Here is a 16,998-nt window from a genome sequence, read left to right on the forward strand (position 1 = left end):
ATTTAGAGATAAATTGCATTGATAACATCAGATAAATTAGGCCTACATATACACATAGCCCATATAATTGTATGAAATGAGATCTAAAGATTTGAGCAGTAAGTGTTTGTTTGTTAAAATCAAACAAACAACAAATAATGGCAAACATTAGAATTAAAACAAATAACATTATTCCAGTGAGTGTGGTATTCTGTGTGTGAATGTGTTGGTGTCAGGATCGCGGGGGGCAGACTGACAGAGGCGGACGGATTCGCTAAAAACACAGCGAATTTTATTTAAACAAAACAGAACAATACAAAACAGACTTCAAAAGAAAGGAAACACGATGACTGGAAAACAAATAACGGCAGAGGAAATGAAACAAGGAACAGCAGAGACAGACTAGACTTAGAAACAAAATGACGACGTTGAAAACAATGACGGAGAAACAGCAGAGACATACAGACTTGATAATGAGACAGAGGTAACAACAGGGACCAAAACAGTACAAATGACCGACAAACGGGAGAGACACAAAGGAACTTAAATACCAGACACAGACAAGATACACCTGGAACAGATAATGAGAGGGCAGGGTAACAAATGAGACACAGACGAGGAGGCGGGACTAGGGCGGAGACATGGACAACAACAAACAGAGCCATGTGCAAAGAGAGCACATGGCGGGGAAAACAGACATGACAGGATGAGGGCGTGACAGTTGGTTGAAATTTTTCCAAATCTCTTCTCGTGGCAGTCCGTATTACTTGAGGTTATCATCCAATACCTAGTTTTACCAGTTAATAAATAATTATTTTAAATAGCGTGTGCTGTTGATTTAACAAATTCATGCAATCAAGGAGAATCTTAACAAAACATTGTTCTTCAAACTCACTCACACCTAGGGTTTGGCAGTACAAAGATAATACCGTATAACGCGGTATCTCAAAATGAGGGCGGTGTTTATGACACTTGTGTGGTGTGTCTAATTTCTGTTCTGTCTCTTTAAAAGACAGCAAAAATGTCCATGTGCATTTAAGAGAGCCACAGGGAGGGGCGTTGTGGGATCTCAATGACAGTTGATGTCACGGTATGAAAACGGGGGAAAAGCATAAGCCCAGTAGCCCACAACAGTTGTAAGATTAACGCTGAATTTCGGTTCAAAGCGAGGAAAGAAAGCTGTAAACAGACAAAATACTCAGAAAATCCATCACTCAGCTTTGTGTATACAGGTATAAGGCTTTATCCTCTAAAAAGATATTTTGAGGCTCAGTTCACTGAAAAAAAAATCTGTGGTGTGCTAAACCACAAGTGTACGGTGTACATTTTAGGACATCCTCAGCCTCAGTACTTGGGCATTGAACAGAACGGCATCATTCCTCGTTTGAAACGACATCAAGTCTCGGGAAAATCATCGTCATGTCTTCAGAACTCGTGTAATTAAACATCGGACTTCAGACCAAACGGCCTCAGCCCAAACTCCCACAGAAAAAAGCTTCAGACCAAACTCGCTCAGAAAAATAGCTTCAGACCAAACTCCCTCAGAAAAAAAGCTTCAGACCAAACGGCCTCAGCCCAAACTCCCTCAGAAAAAAAGCTTCAAACCAAACTCCCTTGTAACAAAAGGCATTTGCTTCCCTGTTCCCACACAACCAGATTTCCCTGAACCCCGAATTTAAACCATGCTAGAATTTGCATTGTTAGATTAGTTGTTGTGGTAGATGTATTTTGATAATGGGACTACAAAAGGTTCTCTGAGCGATGGTGTAGACGAACCAGGTTTGGTTCAATAAAGAACATTCATTCATTCATTCATTATCTGTAACCGCTTATCCAGTTCAGTGTCACCGTGGGTCCAGAGCCTACCTGGAATCATTGGGCGCAAGGCAGGAATACACCCTGGAGGAGGCGCCAGTCCTTCACAGGGCAACACACACACTCACACATTCACTCACACACACCCACGGATACTTTTGAGCCCAATAAAGAACAATTTTTGCTAATATGTTTAAATAGGTAAAGAATCTTAAGATGGAGTTATGCATCTTAATGCATCTCAAACAAACATGGTTCTCTATGGAGCCAAATGTGGTTCTTTTATGCCATCGCTCAAAGAACCCTTTGTAACACCTTTATTTTTAAGAGCGTATTACCTCTTTTAAGAATGCAAGTCTGTAAATAGCACAGAATCTGCCCAAATCCTAGGACAATATTAAAAGGTTAATACAACACAATGATAAATGAGCCCTTTGTCACTGTATTTATTTATTTATTCATTTGTTTTTCTGGAGGTCTCACTCACTTCTACTGCAGCTTAGAAATTGACTATCATGCTCACTACACCAAAACTGTCAGAAATTTTACCTGGTAAAGAAAGAGCCAGGAAATTAAATGGAGGAACTATGCAGAAGTGTTCTTTATTTTGAGCTCTCTGTCAGTCTGCATTTAAGTTCTGTTCAGTGGCTATATTAAATTATAAAAATTACAGACTAGGTACACAGTCAGCCTTTTGGTGAGTAAGGTCAACAGCAATGTAACAGAAAATAAAATGTAAAAAATCCCAATGTGTTTGGAATTGTATTGTTTTTTTCTATTCAGTTTTCAACAAAAAAAAAATCGTGTGTGTGTGTGTTGTCTATAGTGAGTTTGCAAAGGAAAGAGAGCGAGTGGAGAACCGGAGTGAATTCCTGAAGCTGAGAAGACAGCAGCAGATTGAAAGAGAACTCAATGGATATCTGGAGTGGATCTGTAAAGCAGGTTTATATGCACTTTAAGAAATAACCTGAGAATTACATTTAATGTATAGTTAAAAAACTTAAGCATTTTAATATATTAACAATTGTTTGCATTTATTAACTTATCAAATAACACAATAACATGAGTATTAATAAAACATTTAAAAAACATAGGAGTTAAGATAAAATAAATGAAAGTTTAAGTTAATCTCTCTCTCTCTCTCTCTCTCTCTCTCTCACTCACTCTCTCTCTATCTATGTATCTATCTATCTCCATCTCTCTTTCTGTGTAGAAGAGATCATTCTGGCAGAAGATGACAACACTGGTGACCGTATGATGTTTAATGTTTATGTTTGTAAAGTTTGTTTGTATGTTTAAGCAGTGGTAGTAAATTAAATGTAATTTCTTACTGTACATAAGTATTTCCATTTTGGTTGACTTTTTACTTTAAATCCACTACATTTCAAAGTCAAATATCTTACTTTTTACTCCACTAAATTATGAAAATCTGCTGTTCCTTTTAGCTGATGTGTGGATAAAACAGTAACAAGTCTGAACAAATGTGCCATCTTCGCACAGCTCTCCTCGGCACTGTTGCTTTTTATTTTAACTGTTGTGTGTATTTGACTAAACACTTGTTTCAGTTCTTAGAACCATTATGAATTAACAAAATGATATGTCAGTTTAGTTACAGTCAGCAGTGACTACAGTGCAATTATATATTACATGGTTTACGGATGTCATTAATCACTCCAAACCGAGGGTGAGAATCAGTTGGAGGTTTATTTAACAGTGTTTAATAAGTTTTAGTATAAATTAACACAATACTTGAAATGAGCTCAAAACCAGATCTATTCCAAAACCTGAAAATCAGTACCACAAGACAAACAAGTCCAAAAGGCAAACCCAAAAAAACAAAACTGAGTCAGGCAAAAAGTCAGAAAAACTAAAAACGTATTTAAGAAACAGATGGCTTAGAAATGCAGAAAGAGCTCAAACAATAGGCCTACTTTGTAACAGAGAGCTTCACTGAGCTGTAACACAGAGATTAGATCCTCAGTCAATGTTAATTTTGCAGGAGAGTAGGCACTCTGCGTTGAGATTTATTTTTAATTTTTTTCTGAGACATCCGATTTTTCCTTTGTTTAAACTTTTCATTCATTCTGTGGTGTCCAAACCAATGTCTAAGAAAATCTCTGGCAGTGAATTTGCTGCTGCCTGCAGTCTCTGTAGTGTGGAGGAGTTCATATTTTTGGATGAGGAGTTCATCCATGTTCATCTGACTGCAGACCAATCACAGTCATTTCGGTCTGCGTCTATGAGGTGCATGAGGTGTGAGTCAGGCTATGGTGTAGGTTCGACACAGAATCATAAATTGGGCTTAATACTCAAGAGACAGCGACCTCTGTTGGTTTGGAGGTGAAACTCCTTGGGTGTATGTGAAGGTTGATGTAACATTCATTGTAATTAATCTTTGGCCGTTTCTCTTGTGTTCATCACTGTCAGATTAATTAATGCATTCTATTAAAACACCGGTGAACCAAAAGTGACAGTAGAGTCTTTTCACCTACAATGCATTGATTAAGCATGAGTTGTTACAAAAATGATACATCAGAACCATAACAAATCATGGTACTTGTACTATTGTTACATAAGTACATTTTAAGGTAAATACGTTTGTTCTTTTACTCAAGTGGAGACTTAAATCAAGGACTTTTACTGGAGATATATTTTAAATTGAGTAGCTGTACTTTTACTCAGAAACATGGTTTGGGTACAATGTCCATCATTGTGTTTAAGTACAGTATTATGCCTGATATATTCTGTTGAAATCATGTGGTCATTTTCTAGTGGGCCTTATGCCTATATAAGGAATTCTGAGTATAAGCTTATTTTTCTTTAACATAAATCAATAGGAATTTTGAAACTGAGGCAATTTTCTGATAACATATTATTTGGTAAACAGAACAGTTCTAAGCCCGATGCATTTTGCCATAGAGACCTCTTCTTGTACAGTTTGAGGGTCTATTGGTGGTTTATAATAACTTCTGTTTTTCTTAGGTTCTCGTCGGAGACCCACGATAAAGAAAAGTAAAACGGACCTCCTGAACCCAGAGGAGGGAGAGGATCATATGGGGGATGCAATGGGTATGAGAACTCTTTAAGCATAGTTTGACACTAACGAAATCTAACGAAGTTACCCCTCTCCATTTACCTCAAATGTATCATTTGACCACTAAAGAATGTGTTGTAAAAAGTAGAGGGAAGTCAGAACGGAAAGCCCATACCCACCCTCTGTCCTAATGCTGCCTGTCAACAGTAGGGTGAGACTTCGGAGCATGGTTCCAGACCCCCGTGAATGTTCTCTGCCCTCTGCTCCATTCATGATGCTGGGAGAGAAACTGTGTAGAGATATGCCTCCTAACATGACTGGTATTAAAAGTATTTGTGAACGTTTTCCTGATTCGACTAATGTTCATGCATTTGTGGATGCTGTAAAGGGATGCACCAAATATGGTCAATTAACCTGATTTCAGGATCATTCTGGAGAGAGAGAGAGAGAGAGAGAGAGAGAGAGAGAGAGAGAGAGAGAGAGAGTGAGAGAGAGTGAGTGAGAGAGAGTGAGTGAGTGAGTGAGTGAGTGAGTGAGTGAGTGAGTGAGTGAGTGAGTGTGTGTGTGTTTGTGCACGTGTGTGTTTTTCTGTGTTTCTCAGGTTCTTTTGCCCAGATGAGTGTTGTGTGCTATTGTGTTATATGTTTGTTGTTGTATGCGTTTATTCCAGGTTCTTTTGCCCGAGGGAGTATAAAGAGTGGTAAAGGGGATGGGTCCAATTTCAGTAAAAAGGAGCGGAGGTTCCGGTTCCTGGTTCGGAAGATGGTGAAAACTCAGGCGTTTTATTGGACAGTTCTGAGCCTCGTGGGTTTGAACACACTCTGTGTGGCTGTGGTCCACTATGACCAGCCGGAACTACTCTCAGACTTCCTGTGTAAGAACATCCAATGGATTATAAATTAAACAGTTACTGAAGGGTTAACGTGCAAAGCTTCACTTGAAAATAGACAAATATGTCCTGTTTTACTTTGGACAGTCAAGATGTATTCCTTTACCCTCCCAGCTTCAGCATTGTATCGTGAGGAAATAGGGTAAAAAGAAACACAGCTTTGTTTAGTATTTAGTTGAAAACTCTTTGTAATTGATGACTGTCTGTGACTTAGTCACAGGAATAACCATAATGTGTCACTATCAAAATATTGTCTTCCTGTTGATCTATTGTGTGATTGGTTTTCTGCTTGGTTTGTGTTTTTAAAGTAATTGGACTATGATAGAAAATTGAATGATTGTTGAGGTTGATAACTACTTACTATATATCTGTGATGACTGAGTCTGATTTCAATATAGCTATTGAAATAGTTTGCTGAGATTAACTGCTATAATATTCTAATATAATTTGTGTTATTGTGTCTTCCTGCAGTTTATGCAGAGTTTATTTTCCTGGGCCTTTTCATGTTTGAGATGTTAATAAAGATATATGGACTGGGGGTTAGGCCTTATTTCCACTCTTCATTCAACTGCTTTGATTGTGCGGTGAGTATGTCTCTCTCTCTCTCTCTCTCTCTGCTATATTGCTGTATTTAAATGTGTATGTGTTTTCAGGTTATTGTGGGCAGTATATTTGAGGTGTTTTGGGCAGTGATTAAACCAGGAACCTCCTTTGGGATCAGTGTCCTGCGAGCTCTCCGTCTGCTCCGAATCTTCAAAGTCACAAAGTGAGTTTTCTTGTTTATCTTGTATGAATTCTGCCAGATTGGTGAATCTTGTTTAGCCATCAACTTTAAGAAATCACTGTCACAGTCTAAAGCTTTGACAGCTTTGTTCACATTAAGCAGGATGTTTCAGATTTTTTTTTTCCTGTTCACTGAAGTCATTTGGCCCTTCTGTAGCATGGACCATGCCCATATAATAAATTCCAGGACTAAACCAGATTTTTTGTGTATTTCTCCCTCTGTCCTTCTTTCTCTCTCTCTCTCTTTCTCTCTCTCTCTCTCTCTCTCTCTCAGGTACTGGGCATCCCTACGTAATCTGGTTGTTTCTCTGTTGAATTCTATGAAGTCCATTATCAGTTTGTTGTTCCTCCTCTTTCTCTTTATTGTGGTCTTTGCTCTCCTCGGAATGCAGCTCTTTGGGGGACAGTGAGTACAAAAACTGTTTGGAATGAGATCATTTGAGTTTAATTTACTGTTTATTTTCAGATGATGACTGGCACCAGTTTGATGGTCTGAGACATGTATTGTGTTCTCCATTCTCTGTTAGGTTTAATTTTGAACAGGGAACTCCTCCCACAAACTTTGATACCTTTCCTGCAGCCATTATGACTGTCTTTCAGGTGAGAGGTTTCTGTTTTATTTTAAACATACCATCTTTTTCTTAGCTGATATTTCTCATTTGTATTTTGCATTTTTAAAATCCTTTACTGTGTAAACTTGTCTAAATATACAGAAATGTTTTCTCTGCATTGGAATAAATGTAAATTAATATAAATGTGTGTGTGTGCGTGTGTGTGTGTGTGTATGTGTGTGATAGATCCTGACCGGTGAAGACTGGAACATGGTCATGTATGATGGCATTGAGTCTCAGGGAGGAGTAAAGAAGGGGATGATCTCCTCTGTCTTCTTCATTGTTCTCACACTCTTTGGAAACTGTATCTTTGACAGGAATAAATTAGGGATTTATTATTGTTATTATCTCTATTATTGTTAATAATATTACTATTATTAATATAAATATTATTTGTTTTTAAAAAATAATATCATCCTTCTTCTGTGAGTTCCTTTAGCTCTTTTGTTGTCAGACACACTGCTGAATGTGTTCTTGGCCATCGCTGTGGATAACCTCGCCAATGCTCAGGAACTCACCAAGGTAAGGAAAATAGTAAGATAAAGTAGGTAATAAAGGTGAAAAAATGTTTTCATTCCCTGCTTGTGAAAGATTGAGCAACAGCTAGTTACAAAAAAGAAAGCTGAAAACATTTTGATTTACTCTGAAGTTTTAGGTAGGCAATATAATATTTTATTTTAATTATATATCATATTATGTGTGTGTGTGTGTAAACACAAAAAAACACACTTACTGGGTGACTGTCTGTGAGGAATTTGGTGTGTTCTCCCCATGCTCCAGTTTCCTCCCACGGTCCAAAAACACATGGTAGGTGGATTGGCAACACAAAAGTGTCCATAGGTGTGAGTGAGTGTGTGTTGCCCTGTGAAAGACTGACGCCCCCTTCAGGGTGTGTTCCCACCTTGAGCCCAGTGATTCCGAGTAGGCTCCAGAATGAATGAATTATGGTTTATGAGTAAATAATATATTTTAAATATGGCACTTTTTTCAGTATTACTCACCATTACCTGTGGTTTTATAAAAGTTGTTACTGACAATGACCTAATGATGTACCATTTCAACCAACAAATAATAGAATTTTACAGCCAATTATAGGTAGCTGTGGGCGGTAGCTCACTCACTGACTGGTCACACAAAATGGGTGGAGGAAAATCACAAGCCCAGTAGCACATTACTGCTGTGAATTTAGTGCTGAGTTGGGTTAAATGAGAGAGTACTCAGAAGACCATTCACTCGACTTGTGAGGCTTTGTGCTCTAAATATGTGTGTTTTGAGACTCTGTTCGCTGTCATTGTGTGCTAAGCCACAAGTGCCCGTTAGCTAGCCAATTATGCTTCTACACAGTATAGAACCCATCTTATTTAGCTTGTTTTGGAACTTTTCTGTTCCTCCATCACCAGTCGCTGAAATTTGCTCTCTCAGAAAAAGGTTTTTATCATTAACACGTGTGTGGATGTGAACTGTCGGGCTTGTGCTGAGCAGAGGTTCACAGCGCCTCACTCTGAAAACCCTTTGCTTGACTTTGTGTTCACATATATGAAGCTCAGTATTGCCCGAAAGTGCACCACCCCACAACCACCCCGTCCCACAATAATACCATATACCATGATATTATTTTGAGAGGGTATGACAGTATGAAAAATGTGGATACCGCTCATCCCTATTGGCTATATTCAGTGTTATAGTTCTGTGTAAACACAGATGAATAAACTACAAATGTTAGAATTTTTTGTCATGAAATATATGTATACTTATGTGTTAATCAGGATGAGCAGGAGGAGGAAGAAGCAACCACTCAGAAGATTGCCCTGCAGAAAGCTAAAGAGGTTGCAGAGGTCAGCCCCCTCTCAGCTGCTAACCTGTCCATCGCTGCGTAAGTCTCACAAATTAGGATACCTATATAATAAATGTTATGGTAAATGAATTGACCTTTGTCCATTGTTACATGGATTAAGCTTGCAGTCTTCCAATTCATTTCAGCTCAAACAGTGTAAGAGATACACTGCATACAAAAAGCGAAGCCTTAGCAACTTTTATAGAGTGAAAGGATTCTCTTGCATCTTTGAAAGAAAACACATTGAATCCAAGAGTAATACAAGACATGCACATATTTTATGCAGTACTGTGAAACACAGTGCATTTAACAATAAAGGAAGCCTTTCACATGTTTTATACAGTGAAATGAAACTCTGTAATTCAAAAGCTGTAGCTCAATGCAAATAAATTGATATTTGACTGTAGCCATTGCCGATTAACATGTGACATAAATCCTTTTGGGAAAGGTTTTAAGATTTACAGGAGCATCTTTTTTAGACAGTGGGTTATTCTTAAGGTTAATGGACACATTCACTTACAAGACACCTCTGACACTCAGTCCTTCATGAATATGTGTAAATATGCAAATGGATTTTGTAGCATAAAAAAAAGAAGCTCAGATTATGTAACTCTGTCTACACTTTAATGTGGTTTATGCTCTAAAGCTGGTTTATATTGTTCCCCATTTGATTCACAGCTAGAGCCAGATTAATGGGTTTAGTTTAGCTTAGCCTGTCAGATTAGACCCTGTGCTATAGAAAATCCAGAAAATCCACTGAGAAGAATCCACATTTCTGCTATTAAGCTATTATGTCAAATATATAATGTGCTGTGTTCCTGCAGCTGCAATTTCTCCTTTAGTTATTTATTTATTTTAATCTCTAAACATAAATTTATTTATCTTTATTACTTATACTGGTATATGAAAGTCAGTCTCTAAAGTCCAATATCTAAAACCTAAGTCAGTGACTATTATTGGTCATATTTGTACTTATTGTTAATATAAGATATTTGTCCAATGTTAATATTATCCACTGCATCACGGAGTTTGTCCATTATAACAAATTTAATTTTATAATAATTTTATAACTAGTAGACAATGAGAAACCTATTTTAGGACCTATTTTGTAGTATAGAGCAGTGATTAATGTGTAAATGGAATGGGGGGGCATTTATAGCCCCCTTTCACCACCATGCACCACATTTAAAAAATGTTCATGATAAATTTCCATGAACATAAATAGGTATCTGAACCAGAATAGTTTGTTCCCAGCTGGACTCTCTCTAATGTATTATTGCTAAATTGAATAGCTTTAGTATGTAAGTTATGGTTGACAGCATACTTAAGTATTTTGCTCCAGTACATTAGTAACTCCAACAGGAAACAATTAATAAGAATAAAACAATAAGAATTTGAAATGAAATTAATAAAATAAAAAACTAGAACACTAGAACTTTTGAATGAGTTTGTAAATTCCACTCAGCATGACTAAATGCACAGATTATAAACAGGAAAATCTATATTTTGTGCTCAAATAAATCTTATGCAATATACATATTTTATATCACCACTAAATAGTTTATAACGTTTATGTGATAAAGTTAAATGTTCAATGGTTTTCTTGTCTCTACAGTTGCCATATTTTTTTTTGAGTAATACTGATTTATATAAAACTTATTTTATGCATTGCATCACTATTATTCTGTGTGTTCCAATATATTTTATATTTTATATTACAAATGTAAACTCTGATATAATTTATTTCAGTAAAGAGCAGCAAAAAAATGCAAAGCCACCAAAGTCTGTGTGGGAGCAGCGTACCAGCGAAATCCGCCGTCAAAATCTCATGACTAGCAGGGAGGCGCTCTACAATGAACTGGACACTGAGGACCGCTGGAAGGTTAGTACAGAGAGAGAGAGAATGAGAGAGAGAGGGTGCAAACAGAGCAAGAGGAAAGAGGAGGATTAAATTCTTTAAAATTAATTATCACTGAAAGTTGATAATAATATGATTAAGCTTAAATGTTTTGCTTGTTATAGTAAAGATAAACTGATATAAAATATAACAGACCTACTTTTTTTTAAAAAGCACTTTGTACTGTTTTTCAGCAGTCAAACTACCGGAATCGTCCAGACATGAAAACCCACCTTGATCGACCCCTTGTGGTCAATCCTCAGGAAAACCGCAACAACAACACCAACAAACCCCGACCTGGAGAGCCCGAGGATTTTCCACCTCGGTATGAACCTCGGAATTCCAGCTCCCTCTTTATTCACACTCCGGACCACCAGCACTCGCACAGACGTAGGGAGGATGGGAACCGGCAGAACCGCAGCAGGGCAACTGGACAAGACTCACAGGAGCCACAGGATCGGAAACAGAGGAGACATCGCCATGGCAACCATGGTAACCACGGAGACAGAGATGGGAGGAGGGAACGCTCCTGTCCACATCGTTCGAGGAAGTGAGTGGAAAATGATATTTATGATAAACTGCATTAACAATGCACCAATGAGAAAAATTCAGGATATATCTACTGGAAAAAACATTAACTGAAAGACTCAATAAAAAAAATCAACATTCAACTTAAGTTTAGAAAATGTAGCTATATTTGCATTAAATAATGCCAAAACTATTGAATAAAAAACAAACAATGTGAGGATCAGTAATTTCTTCATGATATGAGCATTTTATCAGTTGTAATTTCCAGTTTCTATAAATTATATCTATGCTTGCTCTGTCTCTCTCTCTCTCTCTTCTTTCTATTGGTCTGATCTGCCTCTCTCACTCTCCATTTCTCTGTTTCTGTTCTCTTTGACTATTTCATTCTCTGTCTGTTCTGCTCTTTTATTTTCTGTCAAATCCCCCCCCTCTCTCTCTCTTTCTCTCTCTCTCTGTTTCTCTCAGGGAGGGATTTGTGTCCTCTGCTCGTCCAGTGCATGGTCTTCTGTGTGAAGAGAACATGGATGATGTGTACAGTGAGGATCTAGATAACCTGAGGAACAGTAGGCTAGTCCTGGATGATCCAGAGCAGGCAAATAACCTGCTGAACCTGAGAGGCCCAGAACCTCAGGACTCTGTCCTCATCCTCACACAACCAGAACGCACCTCCTCTAAAACAGAACACACACTCGCAAAAAGTGAACACACTGCCATCGACATGCCCCCTGTTTACCCCTCGCTTCATGCCAAGCTTCAGGGTAAGCATCTCAAACTTCAGAATAAATTAAGCAATTTCCAGGTGATAACTGGGTTTTTGTCTGCTGGTTAATATGTTATGCAAGTATATTCCTGGAGTGATAAGGGATGACTTCTGAGTTGTTAGTGGGCAGTTGCTGTGATGTTCCATGTGGTTGTTAAGTGGTAATACTAGAAGGTCATTATGGTGTTGCTGGGTACTTTCTGTGGTGTTCCAAGTGGTTGCTAGTTCATTGCAATGGTATCTCATACGGTTGCTTATTTGGTGTTTGCCGTTTAATATGTTATCATTTTATTTGCAGTTGTTTGCTGGGTTTTGTGAAATGGTGGCTAGATTGTGATTAGGGTAGCTATATACAGAGTGAGCAACAAACGTACATTACCATAGCTAGCTACCAACCATATGTAGCTAACAATAATGGAAGCTAATACCTCAACATGTGCGGATTTAAGTAACCTCAAATAATGTGTGTGGGTTCTTTATTTGTAAGAGTGTTATGCATTCAAGATTTTTGTCTTGGTGAAAGCAGTGGAATTGGCCTATGGAGTTGAACAGATAGTGACAATATAATATTGGTCATCTTAGCTAAATGAATGACCCTTCCCAAAATGAAAATAGAAAACTTTAGAAAACAAACACGAATTTTGCCATCCATCTATGTCCTGCAGTGAATAAGAATGCGAACACCGAACCAGCTAAAGAAGGAGAGAAGAAAGAGGAGGAGGAGAACGGTGGAGATGATGAAGATGGACCTAAGCCCATTCCTCCTTTCAGCTCCTGCTTCATCATGTCTCCCACCAATCCGTGAGTGTGTGGCAAAGAGTGTGTACATGTGTTTATTGTGTGTGTGTGTGTGTTGTCTATCAAGTGATTTTTAGTGTAAATAAAAATTTGATAAAATAAAAAACAAAAAAACGATTGTCTCTATAACATAGCAATATAATACTGTTCAATAATGTAATGTCCTGTGCAAGTTTAGAGACCACTCCATTTATTTTATTTCCAATCATTTCCAGTAACAAAAAAGACAGAAAATTAAACATAGGCCACCACATCTACATTTACATTACCGTATTTTCCGCACTATAAGGCGCACCGGATTATAAGGCGCACCGGATTATAAGGCGCACCTTCATTGAATGACCTATTTTAAAACTTTGTCCATATATAAGGCGCACCGGATTATAAGGCGCATACAATAGACGCTACAGTAGAGGCTGGGGATTACGTTATGCATCAATTAGATGGAGCTGCGCTAAAGGGAATGTCAACAAAACAGTCAGATAGGTCAGTTCAACTTTATTAATAGATTACAACCCAGCGTAGTTTAAGGTAAAACATGTAGTGCAATGTTAATATACCCCACAGGGGGGGGGGGGGGGCTTTTCCTCGATTCAATAATAATAATAATCACAATATAGTAACACTCGAAATAGTGCAAAGCGATAACAATATATCAATAACTCAACGTTGCTCAAACGTTAAAATCACACAACACACAAAATAAACACGTAAAGCTCACTTTACTAAGTTATTCCTCTATTCCCGTGTTCTTCTGCGTGACTGATCGCCTTGAGTTTAAACTCTGCGTCATATGCGTGTCTCTTAATAGGAGCCATTTTGGGCTTTACATAAAAAACAAATGGAAATGAAATATATATACCGGTATATATCCAGCATGCACCGCGCGCGGAAGAAAATGAAGTAGGCGGCTGCTTACCGTAGTTGCGAGACCTGGCTCAATATTGGTCCATATATAAGGCGCACCGGATTATAAGGCGCACTGTCGGCTTTTGAGATAATTTAAGTTTTTTAGGTGCGCCTTATAGTGCGGAAAATATGGTACGTATTTCAGTGTTTACTATGTCCACACTTTGCAGCCACTCCTCCACAGCTCAGTCTCAGGAGTTGCTTTTACACATTCTCCAAGTGAATTTTTACAAGTTTTTTAAATCCAGTTTGGAAATTTTGCCTTTCTTCTTCCTTATGAATATGGATAATCTAGACTGCAAAAATTTCAATAAGTTGTACTAAATGGTCCTGTTGACTGGAAATAATCATAAAAAAAAAGTTGGTCTATGTCATTTGCACAGTATCAGAGAATTTTGTTTGTATAATTGTGTGTGTGTATTTGCAGATTTCGCAAATGCTGTCACTACATATTGACCCTTCGCTATTTTGAGATGTGCATCCTGTCTGTAATTGCTATGAGTAGCATTGCGCTAGCAGCAGAGGATCCAGTGTCACCTGATTCACCTCAAAACAATGTAAGCACACACACATACACTTATGTTTTAACATGTTGTTATGTGTGTGGCAGGGTGTTAAAGTTCTCTTGTTGTTTTACAGGTTCTCCGATACTTTGATTATGTTTTTACTGGTGTGTTCACTTTTGAGATGCTGATCAAGGTAAAGTCTCATGGAGCATAAATTGTTTCATTCAGAAAAGCAGTTTGACTCTTAAAAAGTCACTCTTTAGAGGTAAAATGACTTGTTGCTTCTTTAAGACATCTGGTATTGTATCTAATTACATTCTCTATGTGTTTTAGATGGTGGTTCTGGGTTTGGTACTTCATGAAGGCTCATATTTCAGGGATCTGTGGAACTTTCTGGACTTTATAGTGGTTAGTGGTGCCCTGGTGGCCTTCGCCTTCACGTAAGTGTCCCGTTACCCCTTAAATAACTCACCTCACTGCCTGCTGCCCCACATCTGCCTTCACTCTAATGCCCTCAACTGGCACCCTGCAGCATTGACCAGGCTTCTTACACCCTTTACACCTCTCTCTCTCTCTTTTCTTACTGTCTTTCTTTCTTTCTTTCTTTGATCTGCCTCTCTCACTCTCTCCATCTCTGTCTCTGGTTCTCTTTGTCTATTTCATCCTTTTATTTTCTGTCAAATCTTTCCCTCTATCTCTTTTTATACATTTCTTCTCTCTCTCTCTCTCTCTCTCTCTCTCTCTCTCTCTCTCTCTCTGTTGTCCTGCCCACTAAGTCCTTTCTCAATTTTACTTTTCACTTTCATGCAATGTTAATTTCCTTCATCGAGTTTACACTACATTTCTCTTTCTCTTTCTGTCTCTGTCCTATTTTCTGTCTGTATTTTGTCTCTTAGCCCTTGTTTGTAAAAGAGCTGTAATCTGATCTGACTGTATAGTTTGGACAATCCTGTCATCTTAACTTTTGACTGCTGCAAATCATAGTTATTTTAAAAATAACTATTGGCTGTTGTTAATCGTTTTTTCAGTGGAAATAATTTTTGGAATTTAGTAGCCAGGACTTACTATTACTTTAATGGATTCATTGGGTTTCACACTTGTGCTTGGGCTACAAACTCTTTTCCTCCTGTACGATTGCTAAAAACTGTATTAATGCCACCCCCTCTGTTTCCTGTAGTGGTTTAAATATGTCAGAATTGGCATATGGATTATATGAATATATTAGAGCATAACGTGTTTAAATGAACCATCTACATCATAAAATTGAGGGACTTATTCAAAAATTTGCCAATTTCTTTAAACATATTTTTTTCAAAACATGTACTGCTTTTTATATCGTCACTGTCCAAAGAAAAACAGGCATTTTTTGTGTATTTTTTTATTTAATTCATAATTTGAACACAGCAGCTGTCCTTCACACTGTGTGAAAATTTAATCATGAATGGACGAATAGAAATGCTCCAAAATTACTTTTTATCGTTTTACATTGTCATTGAAATTTAAGAAGTTTTTAGTTTCTCTTGTAAAGTTACTATATTTGAGAAACATGTTTTGTTTTTTTGGACAACAACGATATTTTAAATTGAAATCATTTCAGCTTTATTACTGATTATCTATCATCAACAAGTAAATTAAGACACTGGCTGAAAAGGAGGCTCTCCTTCCTCCATCTTCATCAGCACATCCCTCACTCCTCCATTCCCTAACACTTCTCCCTCCACTTCCTATGGAATTGGGTCACCTGATGCCCCAATGGGTGGGGCCTTGTGGGGGGAGGGGCCTCCAGGCACCTGTAGCCCTTTAGTGCCCAGGTGTGTTCCAGGTGTGGTGAGCATCCAGAGTCCCGCCCTGTTGCAGGTACCCCTCTCTTTTTCTTCTGCACGCCCATAAATAATTAATGTAATTACATCAGACATCCAATCATTGGATTTGTCTGATAGTCATAATGTGCATTTGAGGTGTTTTTGATAGAATTTTTATGACATTTGTTGTTTATTTTTAATATTAGGGTTGTTGTTTCAGTTTACTAAGTGGAGTTTGTGTTTGTACTCTCTAGAAACAGAGAGGTTAGTGTGTCTATATCTGTGATGTTAAGTCTATATTAGTGAAGTTAATGTGCATATTTATTAAAATAATAAATAAAAGATTGGACCTTTTGAACAATCCATAGTCCCAGGCTGAAGCCCACCTGCAGTGCTCTGTTGCTATGATTCTGTAATTATAGTCTTCTAGTTCAAAATTTGAAATTAGAAATTTTTTGATGGCTCAGATCATTTGTCAAATGTAAGCATTTAAGACAAATGTGATTAATTTTGATAAACTGCTAAATGTATATAGAAGTATGTGTGTGTGTGTGTGTGTGTCTTCTATCTCTGCTCTGCATGGCTTTCCATTGCCGTCACGTATTCCTTATACATCCCACTCTCCAAAGATTTTACCTCATTTTTCTATACCTCTTCTCTTCTCTTCTCTTCTCTTCTCTTCTCTTCTCTTCTCTACTCTACTCTACTCTACTCTACTCTTCTCTCCTGCTCCAGGCTAATATTCAGGGTGTGGACATTTTGTTGAGTCAAGGAAATAAAATAAATAAATAAATAAAAAAAAACAATTAACAGAAACAATGTAGTGTTCCAGGGTGACAGATTCTCATCTTTC

At 37.7% G+C, this 16,998-nt stretch overlaps 1 protein-coding gene across 16 annotated transcripts in view; it reads left to right on the forward strand.

Moving 5' to 3' along the window:
- The window catches only part of LOC136677787 (voltage-dependent P/Q-type calcium channel subunit alpha-1A-like), a 73,580-nt gene that overhangs the window by 11,784 nt on the left and 44,798 nt on the right, over window positions 1-16,998 (forward strand). For 11 of the 16 annotated variants that reach the window (XM_066655418.1, XM_066655426.1, XM_066655432.1 and 8 more), the window contains exons 7-24: window positions 2,621-2,736; window positions 3,008-3,046; window positions 4,777-4,863; window positions 5,499-5,702; window positions 6,189-6,301; window positions 6,371-6,483; window positions 6,775-6,906; window positions 7,028-7,100; window positions 7,298-7,415; window positions 7,566-7,633; window positions 8,878-8,984; window positions 10,695-10,827; window positions 11,037-11,392; window positions 11,836-12,128; window positions 12,796-12,931; window positions 14,265-14,394; window positions 14,477-14,536; window positions 14,677-14,783. In XM_066655418.1, the coding sequence (XP_066511515.1) occupies window positions 2,621-2,736; window positions 3,008-3,046; window positions 4,777-4,863; window positions 5,499-5,702; window positions 6,189-6,301; window positions 6,371-6,483; window positions 6,775-6,906; window positions 7,028-7,100; window positions 7,298-7,415; window positions 7,566-7,633; window positions 8,878-8,984; window positions 10,695-10,827; window positions 11,037-11,392; window positions 11,836-12,128; window positions 12,796-12,931; window positions 14,265-14,394; window positions 14,477-14,536; window positions 14,677-14,783 (2,385 nt within the window). The remainder of the gene's footprint in view (window positions 1-2,620; window positions 2,737-3,007; window positions 3,047-4,776; window positions 4,864-5,498; window positions 5,703-6,188; window positions 6,302-6,370; window positions 6,484-6,774; window positions 6,907-7,027; window positions 7,101-7,297; window positions 7,416-7,565; window positions 7,634-8,877; window positions 8,985-10,694; window positions 10,828-11,036; window positions 11,393-11,835; window positions 12,129-12,795; window positions 12,932-14,264; window positions 14,395-14,476; window positions 14,537-14,676; window positions 14,784-16,998) is intronic. The other 5 variants (XM_066655421.1, XM_066655428.1, XM_066655429.1 and 2 more) reach the window with 5 other exon arrangements.

Source organism: Hoplias malabaricus, chromosome Y (genome assembly GCF_029633855.1).
Source record: "Hoplias malabaricus isolate fHopMal1 chromosome Y, fHopMal1.hap1, whole genome shotgun sequence".
Classification (NCBI taxonomy): Eukaryota; Metazoa; Chordata; class Actinopteri; order Characiformes; family Erythrinidae; genus Hoplias; species Hoplias malabaricus.